This window comes from Carlito syrichta, unplaced genomic scaffold (assembly GCF_000164805.1).
Source record: "Carlito syrichta isolate Samal-C Ts95f unplaced genomic scaffold, Tarsius_syrichta-2.0.1 Scaffold306785, whole genome shotgun sequence".
Classification (NCBI taxonomy): domain Eukaryota; kingdom Metazoa; phylum Chordata; class Mammalia; order Primates; family Tarsiidae; genus Carlito; species Carlito syrichta.
The window spans coordinates 417,163-438,620 of record NW_007250881.1 but is presented as its reverse complement, the minus strand read 5'-3'; the positions used below and the strand labels follow the sequence as shown (position 1 = coordinate 438,620).

At 34.2% G+C, this 21,458-nt stretch overlaps 1 protein-coding gene across 1 annotated transcript in view; it reads left to right on the top strand.

Moving 5' to 3' along the window:
* ABCA8 (ATP binding cassette subfamily A member 8) overlaps positions 1 to 21,458 on the top strand; it is an 85,307-nt gene that overhangs the window by 40,831 nt on the left and 23,018 nt on the right. Inside the window, exons 17-23 of the mRNA XM_008063377.2 lie at positions 1,224 to 1,363; positions 2,949 to 3,068; positions 7,163 to 7,361; positions 9,591 to 9,757; positions 17,522 to 17,655; positions 18,244 to 18,381; positions 20,695 to 20,802. Coding sequence (XP_008061568.1) covers positions 1,224 to 1,363; positions 2,949 to 3,068; positions 7,163 to 7,361; positions 9,591 to 9,757; positions 17,522 to 17,655; positions 18,244 to 18,381; positions 20,695 to 20,802 — 1,006 coding nt within the window. The remainder of the gene's footprint in view (positions 1 to 1,223; positions 1,364 to 2,948; positions 3,069 to 7,162; positions 7,362 to 9,590; positions 9,758 to 17,521; positions 17,656 to 18,243; positions 18,382 to 20,694; positions 20,803 to 21,458) is intronic.

Sequence of the window (21,458 nt, the reverse complement as noted above, 5' to 3'; positions counted from 1 at the left end):
GGTGTGCTCTCCCTCCCCCGGGAGACTCCCACTACTGCTAATCCCACCACCCCCCACCCACCCACCCCAGCAGTTTCCCACTACTGCCAATCTTTTTCTTATAGTAGCACCATAATTGTTCAAGGTCTGCTTATGAATGAGAACTTGTGATATTCAGTTCTTTGTTTCTGTGATAGATCACTCAGTATTACAGACTCTAAGTCCATCCAGGTTGCTGTGAAGTCCATTATTTTGTCCTTCTTTATGGCTGTGTAATACATCCATCACGTATATGTACCACATTTTTTAATCCAGTCCTCTTTCGATGGTCAGCACGGTTGGTTCCATGTTTTTGCTATTGTCTGGAGTAACTCACATCACTCTATGAAAAAGATACCTGCACACGTATGTTTATTACTGCATTGTTCACAAAACCAAGTTTCAAAGCCAAGTCACTACCAATATTTTCCTAGTAATATTGACTAATAGATGTGTATCTATTGTTCTGTTTATCTGGAATGGGGAAATATCTGTAGTGTTTTGGAATGGATAGACTGATACTTAGTTCTTACTCAAAGTTCGAGGTTAGCACTAAAAGGAAACAAACCCATATTCATCCATCCATAATTACTTTATATCGATAACCAGTTTCCTTCATAGCACCTACTACTATTGATAATTATTTTACTTGTTTTATCGTGTCTCCTCCACTAGACAATCAACTACATTAGAGCTGAAAAATACTGTTTTAGTTATCAGTGTACCTCAGAACTCAATGTGATATCTGCCACATGCTAAGAGCTAATTGGACGACTAAACCGAATAACTGGACCTATTCTTGTAAAAAGTCCCTTGTTCTTTTGAACCAATACAACAATCCTATTTATCCAGCTTAAACCCCATTGAGCATAACTGTTAACATTATCCATTCTGCATAGCCCTGACCTTTGCTATGTTGCACCCTTCATATCTCTACTCTGTGACTATCCTACCTCCAAGGACCTGAATCAATATCAAACTTCCCTGTACACTATCCCTGAGTAACCTCTCCAGTAATTCTGATTAGCTCCTTCTTTACTTCCTCATCACATTCATATGATTTGTTTCTTTTGCTATCTTATTTCATGTTTGTATGACTTATTTCTTGCATTCGATTTTAATTGATCTTCTTTATCCTACAGAACAATCTTTTACATGCTATTGGAGACTATGCCAAATAACATATTCCTTTTTTTAAACACCAGTTTGCAGCTAAATGAAATATGTGTTCAGGAAAACATAACAGCGCTTGTTAAACAGCACATCCCTGATGCCAAATTATCAGCAGAACGCGAAGGAAAACTTGTCTATACGTTACCCTTAGAAAGAACAAATAAATTTCCAGGTAATGTACATGAACACTGTGAAATAAAATATATAAATAATAGTCATAATAATGATGTTAATTATTACAACTTACATTCATTGAAGATTTACAATGTGCTCAGAATAAAAAACATGATCAAAAGAATAGTACAATAACTGGTTTATTTTATCTATCATGGGAAATATTATTATATTCTAATAGTCGCATTGTAATGTCTGGGCATTTAAAAAATCTTCTTTTAGTCCTTCTTCCCCTTGTAATATGCCACAAAATATTCTAGTATTAATAAATTCACATAAATACAAATGGTTGAAAACCTCTGGCTCAGACAATATATTAAACAACTCCACGACGTGGCTATTTCTGTTGGCAAGGCTTTTGCGATAACTTTGTGTTTTTCAGATTAACATGTAAAAATTTACTAATTATGCTTGGCATCTAGACAATCTGCTCCCTGACAATGAGGCATTGTGGAAGTCTTTGTTGGTGGTTGAAACAGTTAAACTTGTCATATGTATGGTTAACAAGGACATATCATCCCACAAAGTCATTCAAATAGACAACTTATGGTGACAACACAAGTGTTCCTTGGAATCATCAGGCAAAGTGTTAAGCAAACCCTGATTAGTGTACTGTAATAGTAGTTATAATTTTTTTTAAAATTTGTGAATGTTTTAGGTAGAATGAAGAATGACACAATACTCATTAGCAGTTTAAATTTTACTTCTTTTCTACTTTCTGTATATGTTATTCTAGTCGAAACAAAAAGCCTTCAACTTATTTTTTGTTCAATTAGGAGGTCAAGGTTGGAGCCTAAGAACTTCTATAATAAACACAGGCTTTAGAATTAAGTTTTTGTTTTAGCTTTATTTAATTAATTGCTATTATTCAGATCTACCAAGGCAGGGGCATTGTTCATTGCTTATGAACAATGACTGATGCATCCGTGTTTTTGGTGAATGGACTAAAAAATAAATACTGCAAAATTGCTAGCAGGAGTAATCACTCTCACAAGTCCCTGCTATTCCAAGAAAATTCCCTGAGTCAATTTTCTGTCTATTAAATCTTGAGGTGTTTTCCTTTCATTGCCAAAAACAGACATTTTGGTTAATGGTTTATATTATATGCATTTCCTTCTATATATATTTTCTGAACTAAAGAAGATTCTGCACTATCCAGCTAATTCTCAAAAAATTATTTTTTTTTTATCAATTACAGCATAAATGGCTTCCACTTGTATCTGTTCTCTGGAAAAGACTGATTAATTAGACTTAGAGTTGAAAAAACCAAAGTTCCACAATTAAGTACATTTCAAAAACAAGTCCAAAAAAAGTTAAAATAAAAATTTAGTAGAAATATAAATGAATATAAATGAATATTTGATCATAAGAAAACAATATTTAGGCTATAACACATAATATGAAATAGAAAATACTAGAATTGGAAGAATAAGGTTACCTATTATGAAACGGTAAATTGTAAAGTGTCTTTGATGTATCACAAGTATACTTTTATATATTTGTACTTACATGTTTGAAAAATTATCATCAGTTCACTTGTGATCTTTGTTATTTTGATTCACTGTTGTGTGTGTGTCCTTTAGAACTTTACATGGATCTCGATAGCATTCCTGGCCTGGGAATTGAGAGTTACAGCATTTCCATGACAACTTTGAATGAGGTATTCCTGAAATTAGAAGGAAAATCAGTACTTGATGAATCAGGTAAATAAAATGCATGATAATTATCATTAAAGGTATTCGCAACACCCAGTGCAGTATATGTTTCAAGAAGACACTGTTCCAAAGATGTAATTACAAAATGTGAGTTCCCACGATTAAGGCCATTCTTAAACCCCATCAATATTGCCTTGTCACTAAAACTAGCCCATTTTTCTCCACCCAAGGCTCAGTGCCCTCACCATAATCTCAGGCTGCCAAGCAATCTCAAACAAATACTTATTCTAAATCTCTCTCTTCATGCACTTGGAATTGTCATTCCACTGCCTGCTGGCCTCCATGGTTTTTGACAAGTATGCTCTAAATCTTATTGAGTATCCCTTGAGTTGTTTTTCTCTGGCTGCTTTCAAGATTCTCTTTTTGTTTTTAGCTTTTGACAGTTTGAGCATATTGCTTTTAGGGGTGAATCTTCCTGAACGTATCCACTTGGAGTTTGTTGAGTTTCCAGGATGCATAAGCTAGTGTTTTCAAAAAAATTTGGAAAAATTTTAGCTGCCATTGCTTTAATGCTTTCAAATTCTTTCTATCCTCTCATTCTGGAACTTCCATTATGTATATGTTGGTATGTTTGATAGTATCCTATATTTCTCTGAGACTGTTCATTTTTCTTTATTCTTTTTTCTTTCTGCTCCTCAAATGAAATAATTTCAATTTATTTTTTGTCATGTTCACTGATTCTTTCTTGTCTTAACTCTTTCTTTGAGTCTCATCTTAATCTGGTAGAATTTACCTTTAGCATAAAGGACATCTTTTAGCATTTGGGGTTTTTGAGTTTTTTAATTTTATATTGAGCTAAACATTTCAAAATTAATATAAAATATGAGTCTACAGACACACACAAAAAAATTTAAGAACACTAAATAATACTTTAGAACAAAACTATGCCATTTCTGTAAACCAATGATCAAGAAAAAAATCTTTTTGGATGGTATATATTTACTGTCTTCAAGCTCACCCTCTTTTCTTGTGTTCAGACTGTTTTGAAGCCCAACTAATAAATTCTTCATTTTAATACTGTATTTTTCTTTTCTCATGTTCTACTGAAATTCCTCATCTGCTCACTAATATTGTCCATATTTTCTAGCAAAACCTATAACATATTTATTATAGTTACTCATGTATTTTAACTCCAACATGTGAACCATGAGACTGATGACCCTTATTAGTACTGATTTTATTTTATTTTTTCTCTTTCTTATGGGTGAAATTTCCTGCTTCTTCACATGTCTTGAAAGTTTTATTTTATCATAGAAATTACTGTTAAAAACAAAACAAGCAAACAAAAAACAGTAACTACTGAAGTAAGCAATGCCCAGAAAATGGCATGGCTCTAACTCTGCCAGTCTGCTGATGTGGATGGACTAATTTATCTGATTTGTAATTGACAAGTGTCTGGATTTTTGCACAGCTTTTATTACATTCAGCTCACCCCCAGTTTCAAATGTTTTGAAGAACAGTCACGTCTTTCCCTTCAACGTGACTTCAAATTATAGCACTGGCAAAATTCTATGGATCTATGATATACAGTTCCACTACCAAATTACTCAATAATGGGAGAAATCTTCAACCTGCCACCATTATCTATTTACTTTTTTCACCAGTACATCTCTCTCCACCCTCTTTTCCCTGACAAGCTCTCAGTGGACTGATGTATACACAAAGGAAAGCCAGCACAACTTGATGATGTCTTACTCAAGACCCTGGCCTCTTTGTGTGTACCCTCTCAGTCTTTCCTTCCTGCCCCCAGCCATTTGGTATACTGATCCTAAGCACTTATGAAAGGCCCATGAGAAAAAACTGAAATATGTCGTGAACTTATTTTGTGACTTAGGTACCACATTATTCTAGTCAGTCACACCAGCCTATGTGTGACCATAAGAATTTGTTTAATCTGGGCTGCTTGCTTTTCTTTCGGGCATACAATATTTTCTCCTTTGTCCTTTTCTGGCATTCCTTAAATATGAAAGCAGCCACAGGAATATTCTTTCCTACGAAAAGCTCCTCTTTTTGAGAAAGTGAGTCTACCTTTCTTGTGCTCTCCTCTATATGAAGGATTAAAAATATTATATTCTCTTGCGACTAACTAGACAGTCTCTTACAACTTACTAGAAGCAGAATATCCCCAAATTATTCTATTAATGTATTTTGACCAATATCTTAAGACCTTTATTTCTTTATTCATAGTATGTTTTTTGTGTCTGTGGTTGTGCTTGGGACATTTATGTGTGTGTGTGTGTGTGTGTGTTTTGAGGTTTGATATCAGCCTGGTTTTCGCATTCTATGATGGACATCATCTTGAGTATCCAGGGACGTAGAGAACGTACAAGAGTGCAGTCTCAAGTATAGATTTGTAATCTCTCCAGGAATAACAATTTATGGTTAACTTCCAACTTGTGGCATGTCAATTTGTAGCTTAATTGACCATAAAAGATAATTGTTTCCATTACAAAGTTCCACATCACACCTAGGCACGGTGATTACCTTGCATATTGATCTTAACTTCCTTAATGTATTGTTTGTATCCAAATTATCTAAGATCTTTCTTGCCGGAAGCCGCAACCCCTAAAGAGGCAAAATGGAGGTGACCCGAAAAGGGGACAAACGCTGACAGGGAGCAGAGCCCCAGTGGGAAGCGGCCATGCTGGAGGCAGAGCCCCATGGGTCCTACTGAAGGGCTCCTTTGGGCCTTCAAGGAATGCCTGCTTAGGCTTGAAAAGCACGGCCCTTGATAAACGAAACAATTAGCCAGAATGTGCAAGGATGGGGAATTAGCAGTAAACCTATGTATGGGAACGCAAAAGGGCTTGACAGCAAAAATTTCCCCCTGAAGGGACAAGGGAATGTTTTACTACCCCCTTGCCCATGAAAATTTGCAACCTTTGGCTAAAAAAGAAAAACAAGTACTTTCTCACACCCTTTATAAGCAACAACATTGACAGTTATGATTGATGAGGAAGTGAGAAACTGAGACAGAGTATCTCCAAAAACAGGTGTTTTCGGGAAAAACAAGTCACAGACATGCCTTTTGGTTTAAGGAACATTATAGTTTAATTAGAAAGAGGGTTAAAATTAAAGTAAGGATTAGAATTAAATAAATAGCAGTTATAATTAAAAGATAAATGTTTATTATAGATGTAGGTATTAGTTAAATATAAGTAATAGAAGGAATAGGAAATAATTAAGTTTTAAGGTAAACTTAAAATTATACACACTTAATGTAGGTTTAAAATTAAATACATTTAGGATTAGAAGTAAGATTGATTTCATATATAAGTGTAGATTTAGACTTAAGTTTTGTTTAGAAATATAAAATGTAAAATAGGTGATGAGAAAATAGCAAGTAATATAGATAAGGCAATTAAAATTAAGAAAGTTAAATTTTTATAGAGTATTAAAAATTCATACAGGGTAAGATAAGGGCAGTTATATAAAAGAAAAAACAAGTCAATATATTACTGCTAAAAGTGTATATAAGTGTAGGATTAAGAAAATAGATTAGTAAAGGAAAATAAATAGAATAGCGAAGGAAAGAGATTCAGTTGGCCTAGAGGTCACAGGTTGTGGCTGATAAATTCTTGGCAGCTGGTGTTTTGTTCAGACATAAATAACACCACGGGTAGCAGGAAGGAACAAAATGAAACTTGTAAAGGTCAACTTCCCCATAAACAAAAGAAAAAACATGATGCAAACGTTTAATGTGTAACATGGGATACATTTTGTGGGTAGGGGGGTCAGAAAAAAAACTATATAAGCATGTAAGAATTGAATAAAAATTGGCAAAATCTTGAACTCTACCCCAGCAGGTGACTCCTGTCGTTCTTCTTTGCCGTTCCTGATTCTCCCCATTCAGGCTCTGACTCTCTCCTGGAGCTGGACTCTGGCACTTTCTACTCCTTTTGTTCAAAAAATTAATCTTCCAACTATTTTTCTAGTTTACGGCAGCAACCAGTAATATCACATAATGCCTATAGTCATGCAAATGACTCTTAATTGCAATCACTTTGATAGAACAAACTCCTACAGTATGAATAAAGTGCATTTGAAGTGTGATTTTATGAGTTACTTATTTTGTTTTGCAGATATTGCCATTTTGGGAGAAGTACAAGCAGAAAGAGCTAGAGAAACAGAAAGTCTCGTTGAGATGGAACAAGTTATCTCTTCACTAAACGACATAAGAAATACAATAGGTGGTGTGGCTCTCTGGCGACAGCAAGTCTGTACAATTGCAAGGGTTCGTTTATTAAAGTTAATGCACGACAGAAAAGCTCTTTTATCTCTGTAAGTATCAGAGTGCCTTGGATGTTTTAAAGTCAATGCATTAAAAAGCAAATCCAAGATGTAAAAGCAAGAGAATAAATTTAAAAAAATAAATTTCAGCATTTTCAAAACTGGATAAAGTATAATACCCAGTAGACCTGGTAGTTACCCATAAGGAAACTGGAGGGTGGAATTTGTAATGTATTAGACACAATTTTAGAGAAAAAAATTGAAGTTATGCAGATTTTCCTGGAATATTTCCTCTCTTAAATTCTCTACTATGGTAGGTGGCAGACACATTGGGATGTGGACTCTCTTTCTCGTATCTGCATGCCAGTGCCCATTTTTGATGCTATATGGTTATCCGACTGACTCTTCCCTGGGTGTCATAGCTTCCCTCCAGTTCTCTTAAGTAAAAGAAGCTCATTCTCCATACCTATGTAATAGGCATCATCCCTGCTCCCAAGAATCTCATCACCTCCCATTAGCACCCTGGTGCCCATGGTACCTTGGCTGTCAATTGATACCCTTTCTCTGAAAACTTTGTTTAAACAATAAATAGAAGACCTGGCATATAAGTGAATCTTAATAAATACTTGCTAAACAAATAACTAATGAGAAACCCATGAGAAATGTTGATGTGATTTAAGAAATTTTAAGTTTTAGTATGATTTAAGAAAAATCTTTAATATGAATATGGCAACACTGTATGGAGAGTCTAGAAAGAGACAAGAATGAAGGTATGTCAGTAATTTAGCAAGATTTCAGACAAGATGTAATTATAAATTATTAGCTTTTACATTTCAGTCTCTATTTTGAGTAAATTTTTGTATATGGTGTGAAGTAAGGGTTAAAGTTCTTTTTTGCATATAAATATCCAGTTGTTTCAGGACCATTTTTCAAAATATTTTTTTTCCTCATTGAATTATCTTGGTATCTTTGTTGAATATCAATTTGCCAATTATATATTTGCCTATTTCTAAAGAGACTATTCTTTTCTATTAACCTATTTGTTTTCATGTGAATACAACATTGTCTTGATTACTGTAACTCTATAATAATTGTTAAAATTAGGTAGTATAAGTCTTCCAGTTCTGTTTTTCCTTTTAAAATTGTTCTTGCTACAAAATTTCTATAAGAAAAATCAGGACAAAATCCTAGAGACCTTGGGAAGATACGGCAAATATTTCATAATACAAAAGAAAAAATCATTTAAAAATCCATAAACTAAGGATTGTTAAAATTAAAAACTTCTGCTCTTTAAAAAATAGCATTGTAAAATGAAGACAAGTCACAGACTAGCAGAAAATATTGACAAGTCATATATTTGACAATTGACTTTTATCGAGAATACATAAAGAATTCTTACAAATCAATACTAAAAAACAAGTAAACAGCCGGGTTCGGTGGCTCAGCCTGTAATCCCGTGCCTTTGGGAGGCTGAGGTGAGTGAATTGCCTGAGCCCACAGGTTTGAGACCCACCTGGGCAGCGAGACCTCATCTCTACAATAAATAAAAAAAAAAAAGAAATCAGCCAGGCGTGGTAGCACATGCCTGTAATTCCGGCTACTTGGAAGGCTGAGGCGGAAGGATCACTGGAGCCCAGCAGGTCGAGGCTGTGGTGGCCAGGAGCGGCCACTACACTCCAGTCTGGGCGACAGAGTGAGACTCCAACTCAAAAAAAAAAACAAGTAAACAATTAAAAAGATATAATTAGAAATCAGGAATGAAGATATATTTTGAAGTAAAAAGATAATGACAGTATAGTAAGATTTTCTATTTATCTTAAATGAGAAATGTAAAAAATAAGGAGTAAAAAACAATTTTAAAATTTGATCCTGGAGATAAAGAAATCATGTGCTCACTAACAAAAATAAGTACTATAAGAACAGTGGACATTAAGAATTTAGAAAATAAAGTGTTGATGAATTAACCAGTAGAAAGAGAGGGCATCACCCTGGAAGCAAAGCAAAGAGGCAGAATCTGGCCATGTCGTTTAAGGACAAATATCCCATGAAATTGTATGGGATAACTAGTGACCAGAAAACAATAAGGGAAATGAGCAAACAATATATCTATGGTTTATTGCCTCCTATTCGGAGGTAGGAAAAGGACAAAATATTTAAAAACTGAGATAGCTATGTGTTTAATTTTTATAATTTCTTGATCCCATCACATTATAATCTACCCAAACAGATTTAGGTTGGGAAACAACAGTGCCTTCACACTGACAATTTTCTTCCGTGTAGGCTATTGATTCTGGCTGTTGGATTGACTCCTTTTCTTCTGGAGCGTATCTTTGTGAAAATATATCATAACAGTTACACTTGGGAACTTTCTCCTCATTTGTACTTCCTTACTCCTGGACAACAACCACATGATCCTCTCACTCAATTATTGATCATCAATAAAACAGGTAATATATAACTTCCAAGTACAATGACCATTCAGAGCATCACATAGAAAACATAATCATGAGAAAGAAAACTGAGCCCTGACTTCTTCAGCATGTGTTAAAAACAATTTATGAGGCTTGAGGATAATGAATGCAAGCCCCAGTGAGCAGGGAGTAAGATGTAGCTTTCAAAGAAGAAATAAATTAGCGGGCAGTAATTTGCAAAATTAAAGCGTTTGTGCTTTTAAAAAGCACTTTTAACACCTTGATTGAGATTCATGTGCCATATAATGTATTCACTTAAAATGTGCAATTTGATGTTTTTAGTGTGTTCACAGAATGCTGTAACTATCACTACAATTCATTTTAGAATATTTTCATTACCACAAAAGACACCCCATACTCAATAACAGTTATTCTCGCTTATTTCTCTCCCTGACCCCCAGTCCTAAGCAAACACAAATTTACTTTCAGTTTCCATTGATTTGCCTACCCTGGACATTTACTGTCAGTGGGATCATATATGACCCTTGGCGATTAACTTCTTTCACCTGGAATGTCTTCAAAATTGTAGCATGTATCCATGAATCAATACCTCACTTTTATTATTGAGTAATGTGTACCACATTTTATTTCTTATTCATCAGATGAATATTTTGGTTTTTTCCAATTGGCTTTTATGAATAGTACTGCTATAAATATTCATGTACAACTTTCTGTGTGAACATACGTTTTCATTTCTTCGGGATAGCATCATAGGAATTTTTGGGTCATATGGTGTCTATGTTTTTAGCCTTTTAAGGACCTGCCAAACCATTTTACAAAGTAACTACACCACTTTATATTCACTCCAGCAATTCTTGAGGGTTCCAATTTCTATACATCTTTGCCAACACTTGTTACTTTCTGTTCTTTTTTTTTATTACATGCATTATAGTGTGTGTCAAGGGACATCTTGTTATTTTGATTTGTGTTTTTCTAGTGGGTAATTATGTCAAACATCTTTTCATTTGCTTATAGATCAATTGCACACCTTCTTTGAAGAAATGTCTATGTTCTTTGCCTATTTTAAAAATGTGTTATTTGTCTTTTTTTTAAATCGAGCCCTAAGTAGTGTTCTTCATATATTCTAGTATAAGTCTCTTATCAGATTGAGCAGATCCTCATTATTTGCAGATCCTGTATTTATAAATTTGTCTACTCACTAAAATTTATTTGTAACCCCAAAATAAATAGTACTTTATTTGTAGTACTTTAGTGGTATTTGCAGATATGTTCAGAGAAGTGAAAATTTTTAATCATTGGATGCACATATTTCTAGCTGAGATTGAACAAAGCAACACTCTGTCTTCTGGTTTCAGTTCTCAAATTTGTCTTTCTTTGTGGTCTTCTGGTATTTCTAAGAGCAAGAAGGCTGTGATGTGTTTTTTCCTAGTTTGTTGAATGTTTTCATCATGAAGGAAAGTTGGATTTTGTTAAATGTTTCTTGTTTATTGAGATGATCATGTGGTTTTTGTTTTTCATTTGTTGGTATGATGTACAATATTCATTTATTTTCAGATGCTAAACCAACCTTGCATCCCTAGGATAGATTCTAGTTGGTCATGTTTTATAATCCTAATTTTTTTTTTTTGAGTCAAAGTCTCATTCTGCTGCCCAGGCTGGAGTACAATGGCATGCTCACTGCCACAGCAGCCTTGACCTGCTGGGCTCAGGTGATCTTTTTGCCTTAGTCTTCCAAATAGCTGGAACCACAGACCCGTGCCACCATGCTCAGCTAATTTTTTTGATTTATTGAAAAGATGAGGTCTTGTTACATTGCCCAGGCTGGTCTCAAACTCTGGGATCAGGCAATACTTTTGCCTCTGCCTCCCAAAGTGCTAGGATTACAGGCATAAGCTACCGTGCCTAGCAATCCTTTTAAATGTGCTGTTCAATTGTTTTTCTGGTATTTTGTTGAGAACTTTTTGCATCTCTATTCGTAAGAGATATTGGTCTACAGTTTGAATATTCTTGTGATGTCTTTGGATATGCTAATATAATGCTAGCTACAGAGAATAAGATATCAAGTATTTCCGGCACTTCAATTTTCGGGGGTATTTCATGAAGGACTGACAAATCTTTGGATATTAAGTAGAAATTTGCTAGCGAAGCCATCTGAGTGAAAGATTTTCTTCATGGGAAGTTTTGTAATTAGCAATTAAATCTCTTAATTAATACAGGGCTCTTCATATTTTGAATCTCAATTTAATAGTTTGTCTTTCTAGGATTTATTCCATTGGACCTATATTATCTAATTTTGTATTATAGGGTTGCTCACAGTATTCCATTCAAAACTTTTTATCTATAAGATTGGTATTTATAGCCCCTTTTCATTTCTGATTTTAATAATTCTAGTTTTATTTTTTATGGGTTATCTTAGTTAAGAGCTTGTCAATTTTTCTGAAGCTTTAAGAAATTCAACTCTGGTTTTATCAATTGCCTCTATTGTTTTTCTATGGTCTTTGTCACTCATTTACAATCTAATTTTTTATTTATTTCTGGTCACCTTGGTTTTTGTTCTTTTTTCAATGACTTAATATAGAATGTTCAGTTATTGAGTTGAGATCTCTCTTCCTTTATTTAATATAGGTGTTTGCAACTATAAACTTCTCTCTTAGCACTGTTTTAGCTGCATCTCATGAAGTTTGGTATGTCATGCTTTCTTTTTCACTCAACTCAAAATATTTTTTAGTTTCCACTGTGATTTCTTTTTTGACCCAGGGGCTATTTAGAAGTGCCTCATCTAATTGCACATATTTCTGAATTTTCCAATTTTCTTTCTTTAGCTGAATTTTAATTTCATTCCGTTATGCTCAGAGATCAGAGTTTATATTATTTCAATCTTTTTAAATGTATTGAGGTTTGTTCAATATCCTTGCATGTAGCTCATCTTGGAGAAGTATTCCATGCGCACTTGAGAAGAATGTGTGGGGGTTTCTGGTGAAGTTTTCTGTATTTCTCTTTTCCATTCTGTCAAGTTTGTGCTATGGATTTTGGTTCTCTGCTAAGAGTATATGTGTTTATGAAGGTTATAACTTCCTACTGTCTTTACACATTTATCATTATAAACTGACTTTCATCATTTCAAATAACATTTCTTGGTTTATTCTATTTTTTCATGTATTAGTAAAGCCATTCCAATCTTCCTATAATTTTGTTTCACAAAATATATTTTCCACCTTTTATTTTCAATCTGTTTGTACCAATTAAATGTAATATGTGTCTTCTATAAACAGCATACTATTGAATAGTGTTTTTTTAGTTCAATCTGACAATCTATGCCCTTTGAGATTATTAGTTATTATATCCACATTTAATATTTTTACTGATAATGTAGGACTTATGCCTGCAATTTCATTGTTTTCCGTATGTCTTTTTTTGTTCCTCTATTTCCTCCTTTGCTGTTTTATTTTGCATTGAGTATTTTCTAGTTTGATTTTTGTTTTTTTTAGAGAGCAGGATTTATTGAGAGGACAGAAAAGCTCCCACAGTGGGACGGGACCGTATGGGGTTGCCCTAGTCTAACATTTTAATTATCTTCATAAGTTTTTATTATATTTTTAAATTACATTCTTGGTGGTTATTCTTTAACTTGATATATACATCTTAAATTATCTAAATATACTTATGGTTTACACAAATTTAAGATTAATATAACAAAGTCTATAAATATATACTTGCTGTCCTTTCTTTTCTCAGCTTCTTTAAAAGACATAAAATCTTGTAAAGTAATAATTATAACAATATATTTCTGGTTTTAAAAACATATAGATGTAATGTTAATAATAACATCAAAATGGGGATAGCAAATAGCGCTATACGGAAGGAATATAACACATTGAAACTAAGTTTTTTTATAATTTCTAGTTCTTTTCACTTGTTCCTGTGAATTTGTTATCATCTAATGTGATTTCCTAACTCCAATACAGTTATGCTTTCACTTGCCTCTTTTGTGCTGCTATTGTCAAATATGCTACATATTTATATGTTGTAGATGCAATAATAAAATTATATACATAGTTTTATACAACTGCTTTTTAAATAATGGAAGAAAGGAGAAGAAATATACATTTATTTGGGCTATTATAGTCATATAATTATGCTTATTGATTCTCTTTGGCCTTTTCACTTAAATTCAAATTTCCATCTAGGGTCACTTGCTTTCAGTTTTAAGTATTTCTTGTAAGGCAGGTCTGCTAGTAACAAATTTGCTGTTTTTGATGATCATGGAAAGTTCTGTTCTACATTCACCTTTGAAAGATAATTTTACTAAATATAAGGTTTTTGGCTGAAAAGCTTTTTCAGCACTTTGTATAATCCCACCATGTTCTGACCACCCTGGTTTCTGATGAGAAATCAGTTAGTATCTTATTGGTGTTTTCATGTACATCACTAGTTATTTTTCTCTTGCTTTTTTCAAAGGTTTCTCTTTGCCTTTGGCTGCACCCAAGTTTACTCCAATGTGTCTGGTGTGGATCTTTTTGCATGTATCCTACTTGGAGTTGACTGAACTCCCTAGATGTATACATTACAGTTTTTAATCGAACTTGGGAAGTTTTCAGTCATTGTTTCTTCAGCTATTTTCCTCTTTTAAAAAAATCTCTCTCCTCTACTTGCAGTACTATTATCACATGTGAAATAGTGTGAGCAAAAATGTTCCACACTTATCTGAGGTTCTGTTTATTTTACTTGAATTTTTTCCCGTTCTTCAGATTGTATAATGTATTTCAATATGTATACAAATCTGCTAATTCTTTCATTTGCCCATTCATATCTACGTTGAGCTCTCTCAGTGAATTTTTTATTTCATTTATTATAATTTTTAACTCCAGAATTTCTAGTTGGTTCTTTTTAAAGTATTTTGCATTTCTTTCCTTTTTTTTTTTTTTTTTTTTTTTTGAGTTGGAGTCTCACGCCTTTGCCCAGGCTGGAGTGCAGTGGCACGTTCACGGCCACTCCAGCGTCAACCTGCTGAGTTCTAGCAATCCTTCCGCCTCAGCCTTCTAAATAGCAGGAACTACAGGCGCATGCTACCACACCCAGCTATTTTGTATTTTATTGTAGAGATGAGGTCTTGCCAAGTTGCCCGTCTGGTCTCGAACCCACGGGCTCAGGCAATCCACTCACCTCAGCCTTCCAAAGTGCTGGGATTACAGGCTCAGCCACCGAGCCTGGCCTTTTTCATTTCTTTATTAGCATTATCTATTTAAAGAGACGCTGTCATCATACCTTCCTTTACTTCTTTAAGTAGTATTTTTTTTTTAGTTTTTTAGGCATATTTATAACAGCTGCTTTGAAGTTTTTGTTTTCTAAGTTTGCTGTATGAGCCTCTCAAAGGCAGTACCTGTTGCCTTTTTTTCCTGTATGAGAGTAACACTTTCTTAGTTTTTAGCATGTCTTATAATTTTTAGTTGAAAACTAGACATTGAAAATAATACATTATAGTCACTCTAAATAATTATATTCCATTTCTTTGGGGCTTATCATGATTTGCTTATTTGTCTAGTGACTTGATTGGATTATTTTAGTGAATTCTATTTCTTCTGCCTTGTACAACACTGGTGCTGCTTTTCAGAGGGCATAACCTTGGCCATGGGCATAGTAAGGCTTTCTGAGATGGCAGTGGGCTTAGTAAGGCTTTCTTTGTCTTTTTCTTTGATGTCTTTGGTAAACTAGCTGGCTCTAAGGGTACCACATTCAGATGTTAGTCTCCACTAATTGGAGACTGATTGGTCTATTGTTTCCAAAATGCCCATGAGCATACATTCCCCCCACATTCTGATCCAATTACAGTAGCTCTGTCTTATCCACAGAGAATATATCCCAAGCCCCCAGTGGATGCATGAAATCATGGATAATACAAAACCTGATTGCAGTCAAGAGGAACACATTTCTATTCATTTCTCCCACCAATACATTTAATGCTTTTTTCCATTATAACTAAGCACTTATGCAGTGTGGCTAAAACTTCTGCAGTTTAAGGTGCAACTAAACTAGTATAAATTTCCTTTTATTGTCCTAATTTTGCAAAGGGAAGATTTGTTTTTACCATAGATTTTAGCAACCTCAGCATATGATTTTTTTTTCTTCCCTTAAATCAAGAACTTCCTTTTTTTATTTTCACTTACCCGAAGCACTTTATGGCTCCTCTTTGGCATATTTAATTGCCAGCATCATCACTACTATTGCACTTTGGGGCCACCGTTAAGTAACATAAGGGTGACTTGAATACAGCACTATGATTGCCATGACAGTTAATCTGATCCCTAAGGCAGCTCCTAAATGACTAATGATCAAGTAGCGGACATGCTAAACTAAGGGATGATTCACATCCTGGGTGGGAGGAAGCAGGACGGTGGGAGATCTTATCATGCTACTCAGAATGGCGTGCAATGTAAAACTTGTGCATTGTTTATTTGTAGGTTTTCCATTTAATATTTTCAGACTGTAGAAAGTAAAATCACAGACAGGGGAAGCTCCTATAAATATGGTCTTGTTTGTAGGGTGGGTTCCCATAATTTGCGTACTAACAAAATCGCCGTGGTTTTTAGTGCACTCTTAGGCTTGAACTTCCCAAAACTCTGTCCCAGATAAAGATAGTTTCTCTGGGAAGAGTTTCAGCACTCTCTGTTCTTGTGGTATCCCTGAGGAAAACCTGTGCACCATTGCTCCAAGATATGGAAGCATAGACCGTGGCCCAATTCTCTTGCAGTGGAACAGGGTGCTTGAGCTGGAGTAGTAGTAGCCTCTGGTTTTCTCAGCTTACCTCTCTGTCATAGAGACTCTCTTGTCATGGACACTCTGCCCTTCAAGTCGGATGGGGCAAGGATGATTGGGCCCCAGTATTTTGGACTTTTGTGCCTAGGATAGAACTTCCACCTTAAGAGTAGATAATGGGTAGAAGAAGAGATCTCTCAGTCACTCTTGCCTAATACTGAGCTTCTGCAGCATGGAGCTGGAGGATTAAGAGAAGTTGGTAGATTGTCTCTCCCAGGAAGATACGATAGCCCTCAGCTGGGCTTGGAGAGGAAGAACCCTTGAGATTTTTTCAGAATAAGCTTCTGTTATGTTGATCTGGGAGGGAGGGAAGTGGGGAGTGAAGGTATCTGGTTGTAGCTCAAATGCCACACTTTTTCAGTGTTCTTGCTGAAATTTGATAGATTTTCTTAAATAAATGTTTCTTCACTTTCTGTTTGCCCTTAGGACAATTTCAAAAGATTTTGTTGTCTTTTAAGGAATTTTTCTAAGTTGTGGTCATTTTTCTGGCAAAAAGTTCTGCAGAGCTCCTCACATTGCCATTCTACAAGTTGTCTTCCTTTATTAAAAAACATTTTGAAAATTATTTAAAAATCTGGCAGTAGTGAAATGAGTTTTAGCAAATTTGGTGGTTAATCAGGAGAAATAATCTGTGTCATTGAAACCTTATGGGTTATGGTCATTCATTGCAGTATAAAAAATAAAAATAATTTAAAAAACGATTCCAAAAGCGATATGGTACTCCCCAAAAACTTTTACACTAGTAATAATCTCCAGCAAATAAATATGTTATGAAGTAAATCTCATGAAAGGTAAATAAATTTTTAATTCACAGTAGCAACATGCTATCATGTGGACAAATACCCTGACGGTCCATATCACTGTAAATATCACATAATAACATTAATGATCATTTGACTGCACAACTTGACTTTAAGTCTTAGTTTCTTAGTTCCATGATACCTAATATATTTAACTACACCTTAGGGGGAAGCATCGATGACTTCATACATTCTGTGGAACACCAGAACATAGCGTTGGAAGTGGATGCATTTGGAACTAGAAATGGCACAGATGACCCATCTTATAATGGAGCCATCCTAGTGTCTGGAAATAAAAATGTAAGCTTCTCTTATTTAATAATTTTTCCCAAATTGTGGAAAGTCAATATAATCTCAATATACTCAGGTCTTCAATTTAAGAAATAAAAACAAACAAAAAACAAAAAGATACTATTTTTATCACTTAGTGAATTGTATTCATTGGCATAAATATTTAAGTACATATTGATCATTGCCTACCAACACAAACTGTATATTAGCAAAATACATACTATAGAATATGTATTGTCAAGTGAATATTTAAGTCCAAAAATTCATATTTCCTCTCCATTATTTTATAATACATATAATTCTAAAACTTCTGTTTTGCTCTTAAACAATAAACACGTACCATGTGATCCTATCCTTAAGCAAAACACCTGATGTCTTAAAAATCAGATACGTGATTCTGTTTTACAATACACATTTTTTGTTTGACTTACACAGTGTTTGCTTTGACTTACACAGTGTTTTAATGTTTGTTCTTGTTTTGATTATTTGAAAACACTTTAAAAACATGATCTCTTAAGTTAAAAAATTGCATTTTGACTTATTTGCCAAAAAATCAAAGCTCTTTGAGAATTTGTAACCTTGCTTGTTATATTTTAGAATTACAGCTTTTCATTAACATGCAATGCCAAGAGATTGAATTGCTTCCCTGTTCTTATGGATATTGTTAGCAATGGACTACTTGGAATGTTTAAACCCTCAGCACGTATCCAGACTGACAGAAGCACATTTATGGATGTAAGTACGTAATCCTACTTCTGATTCCTGATTCTCCTCCATCAATAATCTTCCAAATCACCCCTTTAAATGCTAGAATCTTATTCTTCTTGAGTAAACCACTGTATAGTAAATGAAATTTTGGATTCATGATCATCAATACACTTTCAGAGCTACAATTTTAATTTTTTTTTTTTGAGAGAAGGTTTACTCCGTTGTCCAGGATGGAGAATAGTGGCATGATCCCAGCTCACTGCAAGAGTTCCATTTAAAAAATGAAAGCTAGAACTGGCAAAACATTTTTCAAAGAGAATGTGTGGTGACAAAAAGTGAAACTGTCAGGATCATGACGAGCACAAAAATAATGAACCAACAAAAGAAAGGAGGAGAGAAGGAAGGAGAGAAAGAAAGAAGAAAGGAAAGAGGAAAGAGAGGAAGGGGGGAGGGAGGGAGGGAGGGAGGAAGGATGGTGGATTTTGTTATAAAGTTTAGAAACGCTACAAGAAAAGAAATTCAGAGAAAAGTTCAGGCTAAAACTGCAGACTGTCTCCATTAGAATTACTCCAAGTTCGTGTCAAAACTATTAATTCCCTTGGCCTGCCTTAGACCTTCAAACCATCTTTTTCCACCTGTGGAGCATGAAACATCCTATTTCTAAACAAAGACCCAAATGATTGGAATATATACAGTCTTTTAAATTTAGAAACCAGAATATCTTTCATAGTTTGTAATGATTCCTTTTTGTTTTACTTTATAAATATATTTCTCCCAATCAAAGAGTTCGCGGAGCACAGGGCTCGGGTATTTTAACATTATATTAATACCCTGTACCGAGGAAAAGGCCTAGAACATGATAAGCACTAAATAACTTAACTGTTAAATTACGTGAATTTGCTAAATACATAAATTGTTAAATACATAAGTGAAAGTTAAGGTCATCACGTTATCTACATCTTACTCAATTCTAGGATTTTATGATAATATGTGCGGTCAATAATCATGCACTGATGTTTACACGAAATGTACCACAGATCCATCATCATTTTTATATATTCCAGCAAAATTTTCAATTACCTTCTCACACCATATCTCATTGCGTGCTCAGGAAATAAAAAATGTCTTTTACTGAGGTCGAGCAAGAAACTTAATCATTCACGTGAAAGGCTTTAGTCACCCATCCAGTGTTACTCCGTTTTCGAATACATGCTGTGGTTTGTTTAATTAACCTTATATGACTGTAAAGATCTTTTCAACTTTCCAGTTTCTGAGAGCAGGATACAATAATTGAGCCAATTACCTTGGACCTTCACCTATCACATCCCCCTGTCTCAACTAGAGTAGGTCCCATACCAACCACCTTGGTTGACCTTGTATTCATGTGCCCAACATGTTAACTTTAACCAATATCTTTAGCAACTCATTTTACTCTCTGTTAGACTTTACCTACTCATTGTCCCTAAGGTCTGTAGTTTGAGACCTTGCTTCTGCACTGCCTAAAGTCAATAGATTTGCCACTAAGGGATGAACCTCCACAGCCCTCTGGGTGTTCTGGAAGCATTCTGACAATAAGCTTTAACCTCACCATTCTGTTGTTAGCAAGTGTCTTTGTGATCACCAAGCTGAAGAAAGCTGGTGAGAACTTTTTTCAGTAATGTGCTTAATCAAACAATAGCTCTGTGAATCATAAAAATAAATGTGGGACTGGCTTTGAAGACAGTTTGTGAAATTTCTATCTTGAAATATTATTACAAACTGGAACAACAGAAAGTGTAACTAAGGGCAAAGGTTTTTTCGGTGTTTTCACTCTCCCTTCTAGTCCTTCATTTCTACTTTTGAATTCTCAACCAATATATATCTGGTCTCATGGCATACCTAAAAAGTTAACTTACCATCACCAAATCCTAAAATATCTGATATGATTTTTTGACTCAAATTGTCACATTTGAAATAACAAAAGATTATTTAGGAATTTGGCAATTGAATGTATCACCTGTGAATTATTTTTAAGCACCAGAATACATTTTAGAATCACCAGGCAAGAAAATAGGACAATCTTGCTCTTATCACTTTCCAAATGTTATCAATTCATTCATCTGCTTTGAATCACTGTCCTTATGTATGTGAGTATAAAGTCAAAAGTCAAGCTTCAAAACTAGAAGGATAATGAAAGAATTTGGAGGCTTCAGAAGAGACTTAAGACAGAATTGCATGAACTCAGTTTAAAATTACCTAATGCAAAATCATGTAATCTCAGTTTAAAATTTTAACAATGTATTTTGAGAAAATGAACTTTGAATTTGTTCATTCAGTTTATTGTCTTCTTTGCATTTTTAGGGCCTATCGAATGATTCATTTGCATTTCTAGGATATACCGTGTTTTGGCTGATTTTAGCATCATGTTGTTCACCTTATATTGCCATGAGCAGCATTGAGGATTATAAGGTAATAACAAGCAATTGCAACTTCCACTACTTTCTATAATTGGAAGCTGAAAAAAATATAATTATAGGCTTTTTATAAGGATGCTTATGTCTGTTTAATTGAGCAGTCAATTCCAGTATGGATTCTAAGTTACAAAAATAAAAGCAAGTTTAATAAATGAAAATATAAATAAGTAGCTGATAGAGAATTATTCTAGAAATGTATACGGATATGCAAAGAACCTGGAATAGCTAGATAGATGTGAAAAAGAAAATCAAAGTTTGAAGACTTATGCTCTGACTTTCAGGTTCACCTAGAAACTTACAGTGATTAAGAATCTAATGTACTAAGTAAGAATAATCATATAGATATGTGAAATGGAATAGACGTTTCAGAAAAGAACCCACACATATATCATCAATTGATTTTTGATAAAACTGCCACAAAACATAAATGAGGGTAAGATTAGACTTTTCAACAAATTGTGCTAGAATAAGTTGATATCTGTCTTTAAAAAATGTTAATATTCGCCTACATGATACATGAAATTATTTGAAATTAATCATAGATCTTATGGTAGACAAATATTTTTAGATGGGACAGAAGAAAATCATACCACTAAAAACATAGATAACTTGAACATCATCAAAGTTAAAATTGTTTCCTCTTTGTAACTA